General features: G+C 41.1%; 1 protein-coding gene across 1 annotated transcript in view; it reads right to left on the bottom strand.

The window, feature by feature from the left end:
* LOC107728186 (reelin-like) overlaps nt 1-18,561 on the bottom strand; it is a 119,763-nt gene that overhangs the window by 100,325 nt on the left and 877 nt on the right. Inside the window, exon 2 of the mRNA XM_016538285.1 lies at nt 1,189-1,296. Coding sequence (XP_016393771.1) covers nt 1,189-1,296 — 108 coding nt within the window. The remainder of the gene's footprint in view (nt 1-1,188; nt 1,297-18,561) is intronic.

Raw genomic sequence — 18,561 nt, 5'->3', positions numbered from 1 at the left:
GTGTGCGTGTGTGTGTGCGTGCGTGCGTGCGTGCGTGCGTGTGTGTGTGTGTGTGTGTGTGAGTGTGTGTGTCTGCCTCTGATACAGTATCTGCACTGGCATCATCTCTCAGCATGACTTCTAAGCTGTGTTTCATTGTAACTCATTGAATCTGTGGAGGGCACAGAGACGACCTCAACAGAGAGCCAGTTTTCCCAAGCGGGACCGTAATGGAACTGCCGAGGATTCATTAGAACGTTATAGAAACATCAGTGTTGAGTTTAATTAACACACTCCCTTCTGAGATTAATTAAACTTGGCATAAAATGCCATTCAATTTATTTAATGGAGCTAACGGATCTTCTGAAAGCCAGACGCTGGTAAGTGGACGCTAGTCACCTGGATAGTCACCAACTACTCTTAATGCTTGGCCTATGAATATTAATAGATTACGTAGGCGGATGTTCCAGGAAGGTTACCTAACAATGTCACCTAATTAATATTCATGAGTCCATGTCATAATTTCATAAGCATCATCAAAACTCACGTATTGAATGTTGGGTGTATTAATGTGCTGTTCTCACTCTAAGAGATTTGGAACAGTTTTTGTTATAAAAAGCTCAGTGTAAATAAAAGGAAGTAAAAGTCAACAACACTTATTTCTGATAAATGAGAAAGAGCAAGGTCTTTACTATTTTTATTAATTCTCTCACTGTAAATAATAATCAGTCCCTAATAAAATCCTGCAGCTCTTCAACAAGTATACAACTGTTCTTCAAAGATGTGGAACTGCATTATCAGTAATATTCCATGTTGAATAATACATCCTCAATATCCGTTTGATTTCTAGACTTCACCATACGGTCTGGATTATGTGCATGTATCTGGATCTTCTGTACCTGCTCCAACCTCTTTCAGACCCACTTTTAAGAATATAAAAGCCAACGATGTGCACATTACACAAGCTCTCACACCATACACATAGAGGAGAATATCAGTGATTCTCAGAATCATTAAACAAGCCTCAAACAATGCTCCAGTCCTTCAGTTCTGCTCTTATCTAGCACATGATGTGCAGTACATTCACTCTCCTCCAGACCCTGTAATGTCTGCCCAGAATACTCGCGTGGACTCAACCCAGGTGATGAGCATTCGTTGATATAATTAGATTGTTCTCTTAATCTAATTTTAGATTCATTCAAGACTTACCGAAGCCAAAGGCTGGAGACGCAGGGATGGGAGACGACTGGACAGAAGTGGAGGTGTAGAGACCGGTGACCAGCAGCCCATCGAAGTAAGTACTGGTGGAGATCGTCACTGCAGACACACACAGAGAGAGAGGAGAGACAGAGGGTCAGAATTCACTGATCAATGACATCTGAGGAAAATCCAGCAAAAAAATACTCCACAAGTTAATTGTGAGAGGCCTTTGGAAAAGTGCTTTGGTACTCAAAGTAAGAAAACAGTTAAATGGATTTTCCATCTTAAAGGTCTACTTGGTTATGGTTTGAGGGGAAAATGCTCATGGTGCATGGGAAGAAATCTGGGCTGTGTTTCCCAGAAGCATCGTAAGCCTAAGTTGATCGTAGCTCCATTGGTTTCAATGGGTCCACAATGTACTTAAGCTTACGCTGCTTTTGGGAAACGCAGCCCTGGTCAAACTTAGTAGTAAATTTAGATCTTATTTGGACTGATTCAAAGATTCAAACGGCGATTCATTTGGACTGGATGCTGCTAATGAACGAGACTCAAATCATCAATGCGATCATTTGGGCTGGTCACTGAACTAATTAGTCACAGAATCTGACCATTGTTCTTCTTTTGGAAAAAAAATCACAAAATCCCACATTAGGTCAAGGAAGCAGTGCCTCTCTCACACAAATCAAGATCTGAGTAAATAACGTACAGTACATAAATAAACCAAGCAAAAATGACGAAATGAATTTGTTCTAAAGTACACAGTCCAACAGGCAACAACAGCAGATGACGTTTGGGAAGAGGATGCATCTCTGAGCTCATGGTGCTCTCTCTGAGGTCCTATAGTATTGGGCGAGTGACAGAAAACAGGTGTATGTCACATGAGAGAAGGCAACGCCTCAATCGTACCATGATCGGCTCATTAATCTGTCAAAGCGATACAATGCTCACCAATAGTCTGCAAAGCCACATAAAAAGCATGAAATGGAAATGGAATATGATTTTACATTGGTTCCTCAAGTCCATCACTCACTACTCAGTTAATTACCATTTCAATTACAAGCACACATACGCTTCCCTAGTAAACGCATGCATTACTCCAAGCGTGTTTCTCATTGATTTGTACAAACTGAGGAACAAGACAAAATTAATGTCTGTAGTAATCAACAGGATGGCACAGATGTGGTTCAGAGACACCGAATGGAAAATAACCCAGAATCCTCCTGAAGAGCTGAGAGAGAGCAGATGTGTGTCCAGGAGGCGAACGCGACACCTCACCAGACGGCAGACGTCAAAAAGACATTTTCTCATGGTGAAGATGTCACTAAACACTGTGAGGAGATACATCTTAAAAGAGTGTGAGATTGACAGAAGAGGGGGAAAACATACTACCTTGACATTCTGAGTCTGTAGAAACCAAACAACAGCAAACGTAACTAAGACACATGCAGTCATACTCAAAAAAAAAACAAAAAAAACAATGCTGCTTAGTCAAAATTAAAATGAAAAAGAGCTAATGAAACACCATTCTTGAACATTTTCACAACTTCGTTTCATTGCATGCTTTTGTTTCTTTTGGCATTATAATGTAGCATTGCTGAAACTGGGCAGAGTGTTTTCATTCTTGGCTTGGGAGAGTGAATGTTGAGGTTATGTGTTATTTTAATTATGTGTGTTTTTCAGCAACATGATAAAAGAGCAGACGTGTTTGTGCTGAATGTTCTGTTATGCTGGAGTTTCTTTAGGTTGAAGAGTGAAGATGCGCTGTAAAAGTGCAGTAAAAGCTCTTCGTTCAGTGAAAAGACAGAGTACTTCATGAATAGACTGGTAATTGTTGAGACAAGCATTTTTTTCTGACAAGAAACGTGGTTCAAAACCAAAAGCCAACAGCAGATCCGCTCTGAAAGCCTGCTGCGGGTTTAACCAACTGTTTGACAAAATCCCAGACAGACAGATCATGAAATAGTCAAAGAAAATCATTATTATTAATAACATTAGTTCTAGTTTGATTATTATTTTACAAAAACAAATTACTAGAGACTCTCACTATTTCTTTCTTTATGAGTACTCTGTGTGTGTAAGAGTGTGTGTAGTTTGTCTAGACGTGGATACACTCCGGATTAAAAACATATCCCTCGTTCCTGCCTCTCTCCCCCCATGCCAGCTTCAATAATTCATCCTCTTACTGCCAGTGTAATATCTAGTCCTCTCTCTCTCCATTTTCCCTTTTCTTGTTTTTAACTACATCATTCCTTACCTCGCTTTCTAAATAAGTGCAACTCAGTATGTACGGATCAGGGTGATCGCTTTACATCCAGTTCATTCACATTAAGTCATGATATCAATGAGAGAAATACATTGTGGACATTTTATAAGTGCATGACAGTTTCGGTCTTTTCTTCATGCAAAGCTGTCGTACAGTTTGAGAAGACAGTGAATACAGCGCACATAGTCATACTGGCTGCATTTAAGGTGCTTTAATAGTATTTCTATTCTTTTTGGAGTTTAAAAATGCTTCAAAGATTTATGCAAATACAATATTGGCAAAATTGTAATTTTTGAGTGAACTCTTCCGTTAAACGTCAAGAAAATGCACATGCACCTTGACAAATCCAGAACCCAAAAAGCGTTCGCTCTCCTCACACGAGGCACCTCGGGCTCAAAGCATCGCTCCCTCAAGAGCGCAGCGCTTTTCATGCAGGAGAAGCATTCGAAGGCGGGTGGGAGTGCAACGCGAGCGATTGGGCCAAGAGGTTATTATGAGCAACAAACAGCACGGTGGAGGAGGGAGAAAACAGGGATGGAGGGACGTCTGGAGAGGCCCGTGGAAAAAGAGTGATCGATGAAAATGAAAGACGTAAATAATTCAGAAATCCATCTGAAAGGGGAGCAGAAGTGGGGGAAGGGAGGAGAAAAGAGGATAACCTGGTAAGGGTAACTCATAAAAACAGACATATTCACCTGCGGGGGTTTGCATGCGCACAAAGCTGCGCTTTGATGAGAACTCTTAACATTCACTCCACACCCGCACACACTCAAACTCTCCCGATGAGCAGTATTTGACTGTCTTTAGCAGAAAGAGAGACGACGTGCCGCTGGGAGATGGAGATGCGGCAGGTACGTCGCCGCAACACTGATCTCTTCCATCTAGTCTTGTCCATCCAGTCGCTCTCTCTTTGTCTCTGTGCCGTCCTGCCCATCATGCAATATAGATGGTGCGATGTAGTACGCCTCATTACCAACACTCACCGCCACGCTGCTGCTCAACTATTGATAAACCTCGGGCCTGGAAAGCATCCCTGTACTCGCTGGCATTAACAGAAGGGGCTGCTTTCTGTTGTAGAAGAATACCAAACAGAAGAGGAAGGGCCGTGTTGGGACGAAGCGCAGGAGCGATGCTTCTCGAACCGTTTTCTGAAAGAGGTTCAGCAGGTTCAGACACGGATGGCTCTATATGTGTGGTGCTGTCGTCTGAACAGCACCTGGTGGCACCCTGAACGCCAGACGCAGGAGCAGAAGAGTGAAGCGAGAGCAGTTGGCAGGGCTGTGCATTACCTCACTCCTAGTTAACAGCATGGCAGTGGAATAACTCCTGCCAGCGTGTGCAATGAATATCAAACCTTAATGCGTTTGCAACAGTCGCTCCTAGTCGAGCACAACATTTATATACAGTCAAACCAAAAATTATTCAGACACCTTCAACACTTCTCACATTATCACAGTTTACTCGCTATAGTTTAGAAATATGCCAAGAACTCAGAGTTAAACTGTGTCCGAACAAATTCATCTTGATAATGTCAGATAACTTTGATAGAAAGGTATGTAATGAATCAGACTGTCAGCTGTTAAATTTAAGTACACAATTAGATAATACCAATTTAGGTCAAACAATTACCAAGCAATGCTTAATTCTGTTGTCTGTGGTGTAAAAGTCTGTGGTGTAAAAAGGTCGCATTAGCAATTAAAGAAAAAACACTTCAGCAAAACATGCTCAGGTCAAAGTGTCTGAATAATTTTTGATCCCAAATTTTACTGGTAGTCCACTGTATGAAGAATGTTTGGATATAATATGTCACAGTTTACTTTATTTTGCTATCCTCACTTACATAAATGAACTATAGTGTCCTGCACCCACTAGTAAAAAAATATCAAAAATTATATCTGGTCTCTGAATAATCTTTGGTTTGACTGTATAGCTACTCCCAGTGAGCAAGGCAAAGGAGGCTAAAGAACAGAAGAAGAAAAACAACTCCACAAGATGTTTAAGCAGAGAAACCTTGTGAGGAAGCAGACTAGTGGGCAGGATCAGCGACACAGAGGAGATGAGAGTCTGGAACCAGAGAGTTCCCGCTGGTGATTCTGAAATGCCCGTATGAACTCCCGATTCTGTCCATCATAAACATAAGTGTCATTCCAGCCTGTCACACCTGTGACCCGTCTCAGCCTCACAACCACAGTGCCACACTTCCACCTCCGTGTATGTCAGAAGATACATGCAATATGACAGAAACGTTACTCTGTGGCCTTCTGAGCCGCATTTGACATCCCACTGGAAACCTAGTGTGCCCTTGAGAAGCCGGAAGCGGGGAGAGGCCACCAGCAGCGACTCGGGCCATCTGTTTCCCCGGCCGGGCCAGTCTCAGAGCCATCTCCTGCCGCTCCGGTCCAGTGCTGCTGATCTGGGCCGCGCCGCGCCGTATCAATCAGCATCGGTGTGGAATGTGTGATGAGTTTACGTGTGTCAGTGACAGCTGGATAGCACTTATCAAACTGTGATGATTCTCTTGCGTAACCCTGTATCGCCTCTCTGCCCTGCTGGCCGCGCCATCTGCTGTTGCGAGGGCTTGTTGCTGTCAAACACGCTCGATCGCTCTAACAAACATTAACAGGTCAGCTTCCTGAGTAACAGCTTCTTTAATGATGCTCCTAACCTCTTAATAGATGCTAACCTGCTCCGAACACGAGTAAAAACAAAACAGAAGGCAGAGGTGATCATGTTATTCCATAAGGAAAGTTGAAAGCTTACAACATTTAAAACAAGCAGCTTTTATGGAAAACCAGTTTTAAATTGTGTAACCTCCGATCTGGTGAATATCTCTCTTGAAACAGAGCAGGATTCTTGCACATGTGACACTAATGAGAACTACAAAAACAACATTTCCCCAGACCGTTTGACCCAAGATAACTTCATTGAGCTGGAGACCATTTATTGGCTCTCTGACCAGTGTTAGGCTTGTTATCAAATGGCTTGCAATAATAAGAAAGGAACTTATTTAGGAATCAAACTTCCCTGGTGAAAAAACAATAGAAACCATCACAGAAATTCTAATGGTTTCCAATACAAATACCATTACAAACAATCAACGTTTAACCATTAAAACCATTAAAAATGGTTTTCTGTAGTGTGTTTTGGGAAATATTCCATTAGGATTTAGTGGTTTTAACAAGCCACAAACAGAAGGTGACCAATTACCAGTAGAGACCCACAGGGTCCATTACAGTTTCCATTAAAACCAATACAATTCCCAACGTAACCAGTAAAACCATTACAAATTTTGTGATGGTGTCTATAGTTTTTTTTTCAGCAGGGTTGTTTTCCATTTCTTCAACTCTTGATACACTATATGGCCAAAAGTAGATGGAAAGTTCCTTCTAGTTTGGCTTTTCCAGTAATTTATTAATCTTACACATACAGTACAAGTGCTTCAGGCTTTGTGGAACTGGTTCTTTTCCAGCATGTCAATACCCTTGTGCACAAGAAAGAAGTGGTTTACCGAGTCTGGTGGGGAAGAACTGGCCTGCACAAAACCCAAACCAGAACCCCAACTAAAAACCTTTGAGATGGTAATGTTTACCATTAATGGATCATAGTCCACATTGGGTAGTTCAGGGCTGCTCAAAGGGATAGTCTACCTGTAAGAGAAAGTACGTCTCCAACCCTGCAAATCTTCAGGGCTACCTGATAATTACGGGCAGGTGTGCTGGAGCAGGGTTGGAACTGAAGTCTGCAGGAGGGTCGCTCTCCAGGAGCAGGGTTGGAGACCTCTGACTAAAGCCCAAAACACACTGCACGATTTTAACAGTCCTATAAGATCATTGCATGTCACACTGTGCGACACGGATCTAATAAACTTGACATGTGTGTAGACTGTACAATGATGACACCTGTTGACTCGTACGCTACGATGCACGTTCCTATAGAAGAATAAACGTCATCAGCATGCGTTAGTGGTAAACAAAAAAAGCATGATGAATCATACTTTAGCAGCTGTAGTTTTTATGTGTTCTGAAAAAAAGTGGAAGCGTGAAAGAGGAAGGGATACGAGCTTGAGGTAAGCAGTTTTATGTTTTAGTGTCATGTCGCGTTGATTTCATGTCGCATTTTTATTGGTTGGTCAGTAAACGTGGATCGTAGCAGCAAACACACTGTGCGATGATCATGCTGTATCGCAGGCTATCTTTGGTCGCAAGACCGTGACAACAGCCGTCTTTGACCCTCTCTCACTGTATGACACAGGAGCACCGATTAGGAGCCACGATCACAGAAATCACCACGATCATTTCACGATGCCAATATTTCGTCTGGGATAGCCGGAAATCATGCAGTGTGTTTTGGGCTTTAAAGAGACATCGCTGTACAATATTTACCCCTAAAAGATGCACATTAGTACCTTAGAATAGTAACATGTATCCTTACCACAAACCTTTTCGGGGAGGATAAGGTACAAAATGTCCTTTCTAGGGTACTGCTCCAGTCAGCAGGTCAGTGCCTGACCTCACTGATGCTCTTGTATCTTAACCACTTCATTTTATAAAAGCATGACAGAAAGCACGGATGCCTCCCTGTGCTGCTACAGCAGCTCCCGCTCTCCTGGGAAAGCCTTTAACTGGATGTTGAACACGGATACAGGGACTTGCTCACGTTCAGACACAAGAGCATCACTGAGGTTTATTCTCCAAGCTGAAAGGTCAAGTCAATAACAAACAATTCTGACCAATGGCTACCATTGATTTGTAAAAGTGCACAGATGCACACTGGGGAGTTAAACACATGAACTGAAGGTGAACTGTTTTCTGTGGAATGTTTCCTGCAATCGAAAAATGTATTCATGAAATGCACTGAGAGTATTCAAATAACGAGAAGAGCTACTGGAGTCAGTGACAGTCTTCAGTCGCTGAAGCTTCATCCCTGTGAGATTTCCCGTGTTTACGCTCCCACAGCGTGACGCTGAGGGAAAGGAATTCTGGGAGCGTGATAAGCAGAGAACGCGCTGCGTTATGCAAATAAATCTACTCTAACCCCTCTTTTAAAAAAACACCCAATCCATTTGCACTGCTGTGCTGCTTTTCTCTTTCCTCGTGATCGAAAATGACAAAACTAACAAGCATTTATGAGAGGGAAAAAATGAGAGTTTTCAGGATTATTCGGTTCAGGATCTCTGCCAGCACGAGCTTGAATGCCTGCGCTCAGCAAGATGACTGTAATCACTTCCATGTGCTCAAACGCTGCAGCAGTTTACAGTTAAAACATGCAATGCAATGACGACAGACAGATGGATAGACAGACAGACTGATAGATAATCTTACACCTTTCAATAAACCTCACAGAAAACAGGAAATGTCTAAATGAGGTCATTTTGGCTCTTCTCGACCCCTGACACACACCCACACAAGCCAGAACATTTCCTTCTCCAGAGCTGCATCTATTCCTCACGGACAGATAAAACTCTCACAGTCACTAAACACACAGAACTCTGTTCCATAGACACACTCCAAACACACTGAGGAACCTATTGGGAATTTCATTGTGAAACACAGAGAAACTCAGCCAGGGCTTGTGTCGTGTTTTTCTTTATCTTCAGTCAGCACAAAGCACAGCTGGGAAACAGCTCTCACTTGCAGTCTGTGATCTGGACACCGAATGAAAATCCTTCATCGTCTGAAGTTTGCACCAAACTTCACAGTCAGAATTCTCAGTTATTTTAGTAAAGCACCTTTTTTATTTTTATTTTTAAAGTGGCAGTGTTTATAAACCGTGTTTTAGCTCAGTGGTTGACTGACAGATGAAGGCTTTGACCATCACCCAGTGTGGCTGAATTAGAGAAGCTTTTGGACTTTGGTTTATTCAGCGTCTGAAACAGATGTTAAGAGCAGGTGTAAACCAGATGTTTCAGCTGATTAGCTGGTTGATAACACATGCATCATTGTCACAAACTAATGCTAAATCTATTAGGAAATTTCAAAAGCATCGTCCTTGGGAAATATTCGGTTTTAATTTAAGTGCAATAGAACACACACCCACACAAGCCAGAACATTTCCTTCTCCAGAGCTGCATCTATTCCTCACGGACAGATAAAACTCTCACAGTCACTAAACACACAGAACTCTGTTCCATAGACACACTCCAAACACACTGAGGAACCTATTGGGAATTTCATTGTGAAACACAGAGAAACTCAGCCAGGGCTTGTGTCGTGTTTTTCTTTATCTTCAGTCAGCACAAAGCATAGCTGGGAAACAGCTCTCACTTACAGTCTGTGATCTGGACACCGAATGAAAGTCAGTCAGAATTCTTTGTTATTTTAGTGAAGCTCCTGAATTATTCACAGAGTATGCAAACATCAGCCACAGCTCAGTTACACTGCAGTACATTCCTCTATTGAAGAAATTCATTCTTTTAGTGTTTCGCAAGTAAGATCCACCAACACCAGGCGGTTCTGCCACAAAACTTCCAGCATATGGAAATAATATTCTCTGTATGATTGATTGTTCTGTCACTATACAGAATGTCTCAAATACTGCGCTGAACTCAGTTTCCAGCATTGAGTAACTCTTCATCAGAGGGGTTTGTGTTCAGAGGAACCCCTGAGTCTAAAGACAAACCTCGCTTATTTATTTTTACAGAAAAAAAAACTTTATTAGAGACTACATTTTACTCTGACTACAATTTTTGTAAATCTAAAATGCATTTAGAATACGCGTAATCCAAATGCAGATGCCCCAGCTGTTAAAATATTGAAATATAATGAAAATAAGACTACTCACACTTTATAATAAGGGTACATGATCCTGAATGAATATTCACTTCAACATGAACAAGTCATTAGTGAAAGCACCTGTTAGTATTTGCTGTTTTTATATTGTTCTCCTTTTTGTAAAAATTGTTCCTTGACATAGGCTTGTCAACCAAACGTTGGTAACAATAAAAAAAAGATTAATTCAGAGTGCAGTTATGTTCTGTCTCTTTTAATGAACTAATAAAGAACCACTGAAGAGCAAATTCAACTTTAACTATGCGTAAATAACGGCCACCTTATCTACATGCTAGATACACTTAATGCATTAATCAACATTTATGAGTAAACTTAATAAAACAGGCTCTATAAGAAATAATGGTAACACTTTAGAATAGGGGTCCAGAATAATGCATTAGTTAAGCATTAATTAATGGTTAACTTGTTCACAATTAAGCATTAGTTGAGCACAAACACACTAGTAATTAATGATTAACTTACCATTTAGGGAGCTCAGATTATGCATTAGTTAAGCATAAATAAAGTAGTAGTTATGTGTTTGTGCTCAACTAATGCTTAATTGTGAACAAGTTAACCATTAATTAATGCTTAACTAATGCATTATTCTGGACCCCTATTCTGAAGTGTTACCAAAATAATTGATTTTGAAAAATGCATAATTTCTTATTGTCATATTACACCAAATACACAAAATAATGTTCTTTTTAGCAGCATCATATGACCTCTTTAAACTTTTATCAGCTTCATCATACACATAACTTGATGGCATATGATTAGTTCGCCATTATTTACATGCTTCCTCATTCAAACAAACCACACTCTCTCTCTCTCTCTCTCACACACATACACTCTCACACACACACACACAAACACACACACACACACACACACACACACACACTCACACTCACACTCTCTCACACACACACACACACACAGCGATCAGCCACATGTCAGTCAGGCAGAACACAGTCTCTCTAACGGGTTATTTTCTGCTCGACTGTCAGACGTGAATCAGCAGCTCCTTTAATATTAAGCACACATCACTCTGAATTTCCTAACTATTTGACATCGTGTGATTATACCACGGTATAGCAGAATCTCTCTCTATATACTGACACATGACATGGCCATGGTGCATACATCAGGGCTCCACTGCTCATCTCCCTGTAAGACTGGCTTGAAACATGCTAATATTTGTGTAAAGTTACCTGATGAACTCCATGTGTTTCTGCTCTTCCTGAGAACACGCATGACTTTCATTCATCACTTGCTCATTCGTGTGCATTCTCTTGATATATTTCCATGCACTACTTTTCATTGGTATAAATAAATCCAATCTGATTACAGATTCTGTTTACATGAACCCCTAAACACTGCAATCTGATTTACATATTTGTTTACGTGTGCATTCCATGTATTCTGAACAAACCTTCGGCACACGTGCAAACTGTGTTCAGAACCGGAGAAAGACAGCAACGCCACCGGAGCTACAGCGAGAACAACTGTAGTTTTGCCTTGATGACATATCTGACAGAAAGCTGACATACACTCCTAAAAATAAAGGTGCTTCACAGTGATGCCATAGAAGAACCTTTTTTGTCTAAATGGTTCCATAAAGAACCTTTAACATCGAGTGCACTGTATACGTCAGAAGAGCATAAACATTCAGTCTGCTCCACTGACCAGTAGTAAGATGTAAATAAACATACACGAGTGTACTTTCATAAGACGCAAAACATACGTAAACATACGCATCACGGGACTGTGATTATGCACAAGTCATATTCAAGCGTTTACATGCTGAACTTTGTCTTGCTGATCAGATTTCTTCAGGTCTACAGCACCTCTTTCTATCCGACTTCATTCAGATCGAGCTCTGTCAAATTGATTGTGGTGTTCACATGAGGGCGTTTCAGTCCGATTGAGCCATAAATCTGATTATAAACATTATTTGGGTGTGTGTGTGCTGTTTACTCATAACAGAATGACCCATGTGTGCTGAACTCTCACAAACCAGTTTTAGCTAATAACATGACCTGAGCTATTTTTTGTATTGAAAGCAAACAAAGTGGGAGAGCTAATTACAATAACCCCTCTGGTTTCCTACGAGTGTTGTTTCACACAGAACACGGCCAGGTCAGCGGCTCTCAGGGTAATGTTCATGAGCTCGTGACGGATCTGGAGACTGGACTGAGGCAGGTTTGAGGGCATGGAGAGGTGCGGGACATTATTGGTGAGAAACGCAACCGTTGTCATTTGGTGCGATCAGTGATGCAGACGCTCCGACACGATCTTAAGTTTTTAAAAACATTTTCTGATCTCTCTTCTCTTTCCTCTCTCAATAAAGCAGAAATAAAACAAATGCATCTATTGATTCTGAACGGGTCCAGGCTTCCAGCGTCACAGTTCAGTCTAATCTGCCGGTGAAAGGAAGGCTTCTGTGCTGTGGTGAAGGTCTGAATGTTATCAACTGGAATGACACGCTGCCCGAGGCTGCGATTACAGGCGCTTCAGAATCAGCGGAGCTTTCAGGACCAACGAGGAACATGTCAAATTACTTCACCAAATGATAATTGCTGTAACGGATACAGAAACATAGCCACATTTCTCTGAAGTAATTGAGCCCATACATTCACAGACACTTCACGAGTGCTGGCATTGGGAGTTTTATAAGCTCTAGTCTGTCATGTGTTAGGAAAACTTAAGAAGACATACAGCATTTTTGCATTAGACTAAAACAGTTCTCACTGGTTTCAGTTTCTGGGTAGGCTCTGCGATAATATATGACTTATGATAATACTTAATTGTTGTTTTAATGATGTGCAAGCTTACAATATTTGAGCGTGTCACTCACTTCACTAAAAAAAGCATGCCTTGAATGCACATCACATCATGATGTAGACTATTAAAACGCAGCCAGAATGACACCAGAACTCAAGATACAGAGGCCAAATATCCCTGTATGAGTTTTGGTCTTATATTTACATCATAAGTAATCATAAGACAATCTCACACGAGCAAGTGTGCGGTTTTCCCTGAGTATCAGCACGACTGCAAGTGTGAAACTGATTTTGTAAACAATATTTGGATTTTTTAGCATTTTAGACTCTTATTATAACTGTCTTATTATAACTGTCTGTTTTTGCTCTATTTCTCCAATGAAAATATTTGCAAACAAACCCACAGAAGAAGCATGGCACGTCTCAGAGCAGCACAGAGCGGCGCTTCGTTACTAAACGAATCTGTGTTTTGAATGAATCGGGTGTGTCAATGAATTAATTGCCCATTCAGAAAGAAGTTACTTCATGAATTAGCCATTTAATCACCAGTGATTACTCTTTCAATAAAGAGCTCGACTTGAAAGCAAACTGATCGCAATTTTAGAGGAGCAATTCATAATCTGTAATTCAGCGCTAACAAGTAAAACACAGACGACCCCGCGTTCAGCAGCCCTGAAGAACATTTCGCTCATTAGAGACCACTGGATCATTTCATTGAATCTGAGCCTGAAATGGCTGCTTGGAAAAGCTTACAGATGGCCTGCAGGTTGCTCTGCACACTGGCATCATCGCTGGTCATTTTGTATTGAGTTTAATGACTACCTGGCACAGTACTAGCATCTCTCTGGCATGTTCGACTGCCATCCTCACTATCCAGAGTGAAGCCCATGGCCAGATGCATGGGATTAATCCTGAGCCGTGTTTCACTGTCACATTCAGAGCCAAACAGCCAGCCGTCAGCGCAGGCCCTGCACATTAAACAGCTATCACATTATGCAGAAACCCATCACAATGGGCTGCAAAACAATTCATGAATTATTGCTTCGTAGCTTTGGAAAGTATCTCGAGCGAAATCATTTGGTTCCACTGAGAGGAGTCGTTTTTCTTTATCTAATGCCTCACAAATGTGCAGTCTGAACTTGTTCAATGTCACAGAATGGGCTCTGTAATCAAAAGCGCGTTTTATAACACTCACACCTGCTATTAACATCCTCCAATCACTCATGAAGTCAGAGGCCCTCCCCTCGAATCCATCAGACCAGAGCTCCTCGCGTGTTAATATGGTTTGTAAACAGCCCCTTAATTAGCTTCACCTCTGAGACTCTCCTGCATCAACAGATGGCAAACATGCGATTCGGGAAGTGCTTCTGTCACAAGCCAGCGCAAGAGAGATTTGCTTTATAGGGCTGCAACAAATAATGTGTGTACTTGATAATAATCAATCAAACTAATCACATTTTTGTGATGCGCATCCGCCAGTCCCGTTATTTTACAGCAGCGAATAACGCACTTCTATAGACAAAACGCATCGGAGGACACATAATGAGCTGGTCCTAAACAAAATAAAGCTTGATATTAAATCAAATTCTCAAGCATTTAACACGTTTAGCTGTCAGGCGTTTTGACAGACGCAAGTGCGCTTTAATGCATCCGAGTCGTGCTTTCCCAGCACATAACTTACATTTGCAGCTTGTATCCGTCTGTAAATGTTAAAAAGTAACACGAGAGTTTCCATTCTGCTTAAAGGACAGTAGTCTTGTTAAACTTCACAGGCTTCAGTCAATGAGCGCATGTGCGTCAAACAGACAGAGCGCTGTAATTCTGATTAAAATATCCACCTTATTTTTCAAAGTTTTCTGTGAACGTGCGAGGCTTCCGGTTGATTAGCCGCCGTAGGGAAATAGCGAGAAGAATAAAAACCTGCAGTAAACGGTAAAACTGTTTGCACTACAAACCAGTGTATTCATAATTAAGATAATACATTAAAATAACATGGTAAAACACACCAGTTTGCAATATCCAGCTGTTATGACACCGGAAGCCAGACACATTATATTTACAAATGACCGCGCCCGCTCCTACGGGAAAAATAAGGTGGATAAGTCTGCATTAAATTAACATTAAATTAGGGATTAAAATGCTACGCTTAACCCAAGTTCTTGTATTGTCATGAGGACAGTAACTGTAAATGGACTATTGTTATATAAATGTAAAATAATTCAGTCGAGTGATGTATGCAGCAAAAACGTTTCCATTAGTTCATTATTTATCAAAGAGTCTGGAATATGTGCCTTAAGTTCAGTCATCTTCGACATGCAGGAGACATGCTAACAGACTCTATCATTTGGGTGTGAAGACCTTGTTAGGATGCAGTCAGAGATCCATCAGACATTTCATCTGTGTTTCTCAGTGAATGTGGATGAATGGTGACAAGAGTACAAGAATCACACATTAGTATATCAATTCACAAAAAGCATAGCCTGCTGAAATTGAGATCTGATTTCCCACGGGACATCACAGCATGTCAGACGGAGGCTACAGATCGGCTCAGCATCAGGGATCTATTGTAAAGCTCGTCAGTAAAGGAGGCGCGCGTTAGAAAGCCCAGCATGTAAAGCGGACCGAGTGAACGATGGCAAGTTTTCCATCATATTCAGAAAAGTGCTCAGTGTTGCCTCTGTGATGATTTTAGGAGAATCAGACCCCATTAAATATCCTCCAGCTCCCGACAGATCCAGCATTCGCATCTGACTGCTCAGAAAAACACCAGCACGCCTCAGCGAGACTCGCCACACGAGGATCCTTACCCTTTACAGTATAAACGTGAGGGACGAGGAGAAATTTAACAAGGGCTTTGTTCATAATTCAACTCTCAGCTGTTCCTGCAACCTCAGTCCTTCTCAAAAATGCCTCATTTTTCTCAGCTACAGCTTTTGTTACTACAGGTTTTCTTTACTTCTAGAAGCTATTTCTGTCCATGGGCTTGTAGAACAAGACATTTTATTGTCAAGAAGCACTGCAGCTGCTTTATTTGAGAAATAAACTTTGAGTCTTGATTTTGTCTCTAAAGTGGATCGTATGATTCACGCTTATTGTTTAAAGATGCAACTGGCCACAAGCCATATAACCTCACTCCTAATGAAACGCTTTTGCCTTTAGGAACAGGCTGTATTTTATAAACTGAAGAGAAACCTCCATTATAATTCAGGACATGTCACAGAGCTCGGTGTGATGATTTCTCTGATGAATATGATGCCAAACTAAAGAAGACATTTAGACGTTATCAGTGTAAATAATGCAATATTTTAAAATGCTGCTGTATAGTTTCACACTCATTTCTGTACTATTCACATAGTAATTTGTGAGCCTGGAGCACAAAAGCAGTGTTAAGTCGCTGGGGTATATTTGTAGCAATAGCCAACAATACTTCAAATATTTGTATCTCGGCCAAATATTGTCCTATCCTAACAAACCATACATCAATGGAAAGCTTATTTATTCAGATCTCAATACATCATCTGAAATGAACCCTTATGACTGGTTTTGTGGTCCAGGTTCACATTTGTGTAGTTGTCCAGTCCATCATTTCTGTCTGTCCTGTTCAGTCTCTCAGCATGATTATCTGCATATTTATTTCCAGAATGTTGACACTCTATAAATGTGCAGCACTTTGGCTTGTTCTCTTTGTCTTTCAGCCTTCCATCCCCATTAATCCCTAGAATCCTCACGACCCCCGAACACACAAAGACGCAGGCGCGTGTTTGAGAACCAACACGTCCCTGTAGATCTCGCAGGTCTGGATAAGAAAGATAAAGCTGAGAACACAAGACCTCACGCTTCTCTCCTCACACAAAGAACAGCGGCCGCTCTTCATAAACATCAAAACACCAGCAGAAAACAGAGTTGAAATGAAGGCTCTCGCACACTTTACATCCAGCGCTTCAGATATTGTGACAGTAAAATTAAGAAAACAGAGACCTGTGGCATCCCTCTACACTTTAAGTCGCAGCTTTGTGTTTACATGAGCAGAGTGGGATTGTCTTGATTACAGGTGTTGCGTGTAATGTGTTGATCCAGAGTGTGTCTCTCTTATTCACATACTGTATACTGTGGCTGCGCTGCACCTGTTGTGCTCTTGTGAGTTGTTTGTGAGAATCTAGCGGTTTTGGCCTCAGGATAAACCACCCACACATGAGCGCTGGGATCACACGGCACAGAAGAACGGAGAAAAGTGGAATAGAGCCGTTCAACTTCACATCAATACTTGTGCTCAGTTACATAAACACAATCATCTCACTCACACACAGACTGCAATCTGTTTTCACACGCAGCAGCTGTGCTTTTGCATCCTTACCTGCAATGAAATGTGCTTTTAAAAGGTTTTTTTTTTTTTTTCCTCAGACCAGGGTTATTAGAGTTACCTAAAAACTAAAACAGACAACTAAAATGACTAAAACCATTTTTTTTTAAATAAACAAAATGAAATAAATTATTAAAAATATGTATATTTCTGCTAGTTGCCGAGGCAACATTTCTTTCTCATTTAACTTAACTGTACTAAAATAACTAAAACTACAACTATATAGACACAGATATGTATGCAAAACAAACAAAAGCTACTAAAAATGACAAAAAAAGACTCTAACTAAAAACAGAAAATATAAAAATAAAAGCTGATTCAAAATATTAGTATAATTACAATAGTATATAAATTATACTGAAATAACACTGTTACAGAGACCCTTAAAATGATAAAAAAAAAGTGTTCACCTGCGATTATTACCTTGAAGAGCCATTTTTAACCTGATCTACACTGAAAAGTCCTGGTGTAGGATTTACTTTGATAAATAATTACAAAGAAACACACTGAATGAAACATTTTGAAGTAGAAAGACTGAAATAGTGTAAAATGACTCCACTAATCTTTGTTTTATTTACAACGTCCGTTTCGATTCAGCGATCTTATTATTTTGACTTCACGGAGATGCGAAGCACATTTTAAACGTTTGTGCGTACTCTTTCCCAAGTTTACTGCAGAAGGAAGGAGAATGCCCCTTGTATTAACGAGGTCTCGGATCCGCCGGAGCCCTGTACTCACCCTGGTACTCCTGTCCCGGGACGTATGCGCCGGGGCTCCCGTGGATCTGGAAGGTGAGCGTGTTAGTGATTTGTCTCTCTCTTTAGCACTGTGTTTTGTCCAAGACAGCCTACCTTTGTCTTTTTCTTCTCAACTCCCTCCATCCCCCAAAGCGGATTCCCTGCTTTTCCACCCAAAGATCACACCTCCTCCTCCCTCCTCATCTCCTGTCTCTCCCCATCTCCCGTTCTCTGATAGGACCCTCTCGGCTCAGCCGCCTCTTTGTGCTCCATTCACTCATGTTCTTTCTTTTTGTTTTGCCTTCTCTCAGCTCTATTTCTCCGTGTATATCTCATTCTCCTTCACTTGAATGTTTCCTTTAAAATCAGACCTTCTCATCTTGTCTGTGTCTCTCAAACAGAGTCAGTTTGTGCCAGTAACACACACACACTCTCTCTCTCTCACACACACACACACACACACACACAC

Source organism: Sinocyclocheilus rhinocerous, unplaced genomic scaffold (assembly GCF_001515625.1).
Source record: "Sinocyclocheilus rhinocerous isolate Xijiao unplaced genomic scaffold, SAMN03320098_v1.1 scaffold367, whole genome shotgun sequence".
Lineage (NCBI taxonomy): Eukaryota > Metazoa > Chordata > Actinopteri > Cypriniformes > Cyprinidae > Sinocyclocheilus > Sinocyclocheilus rhinocerous.
Note: the sequence above shows the minus strand (reverse complement) of the source record. Positions and strands in the feature narration are given on the sequence as shown.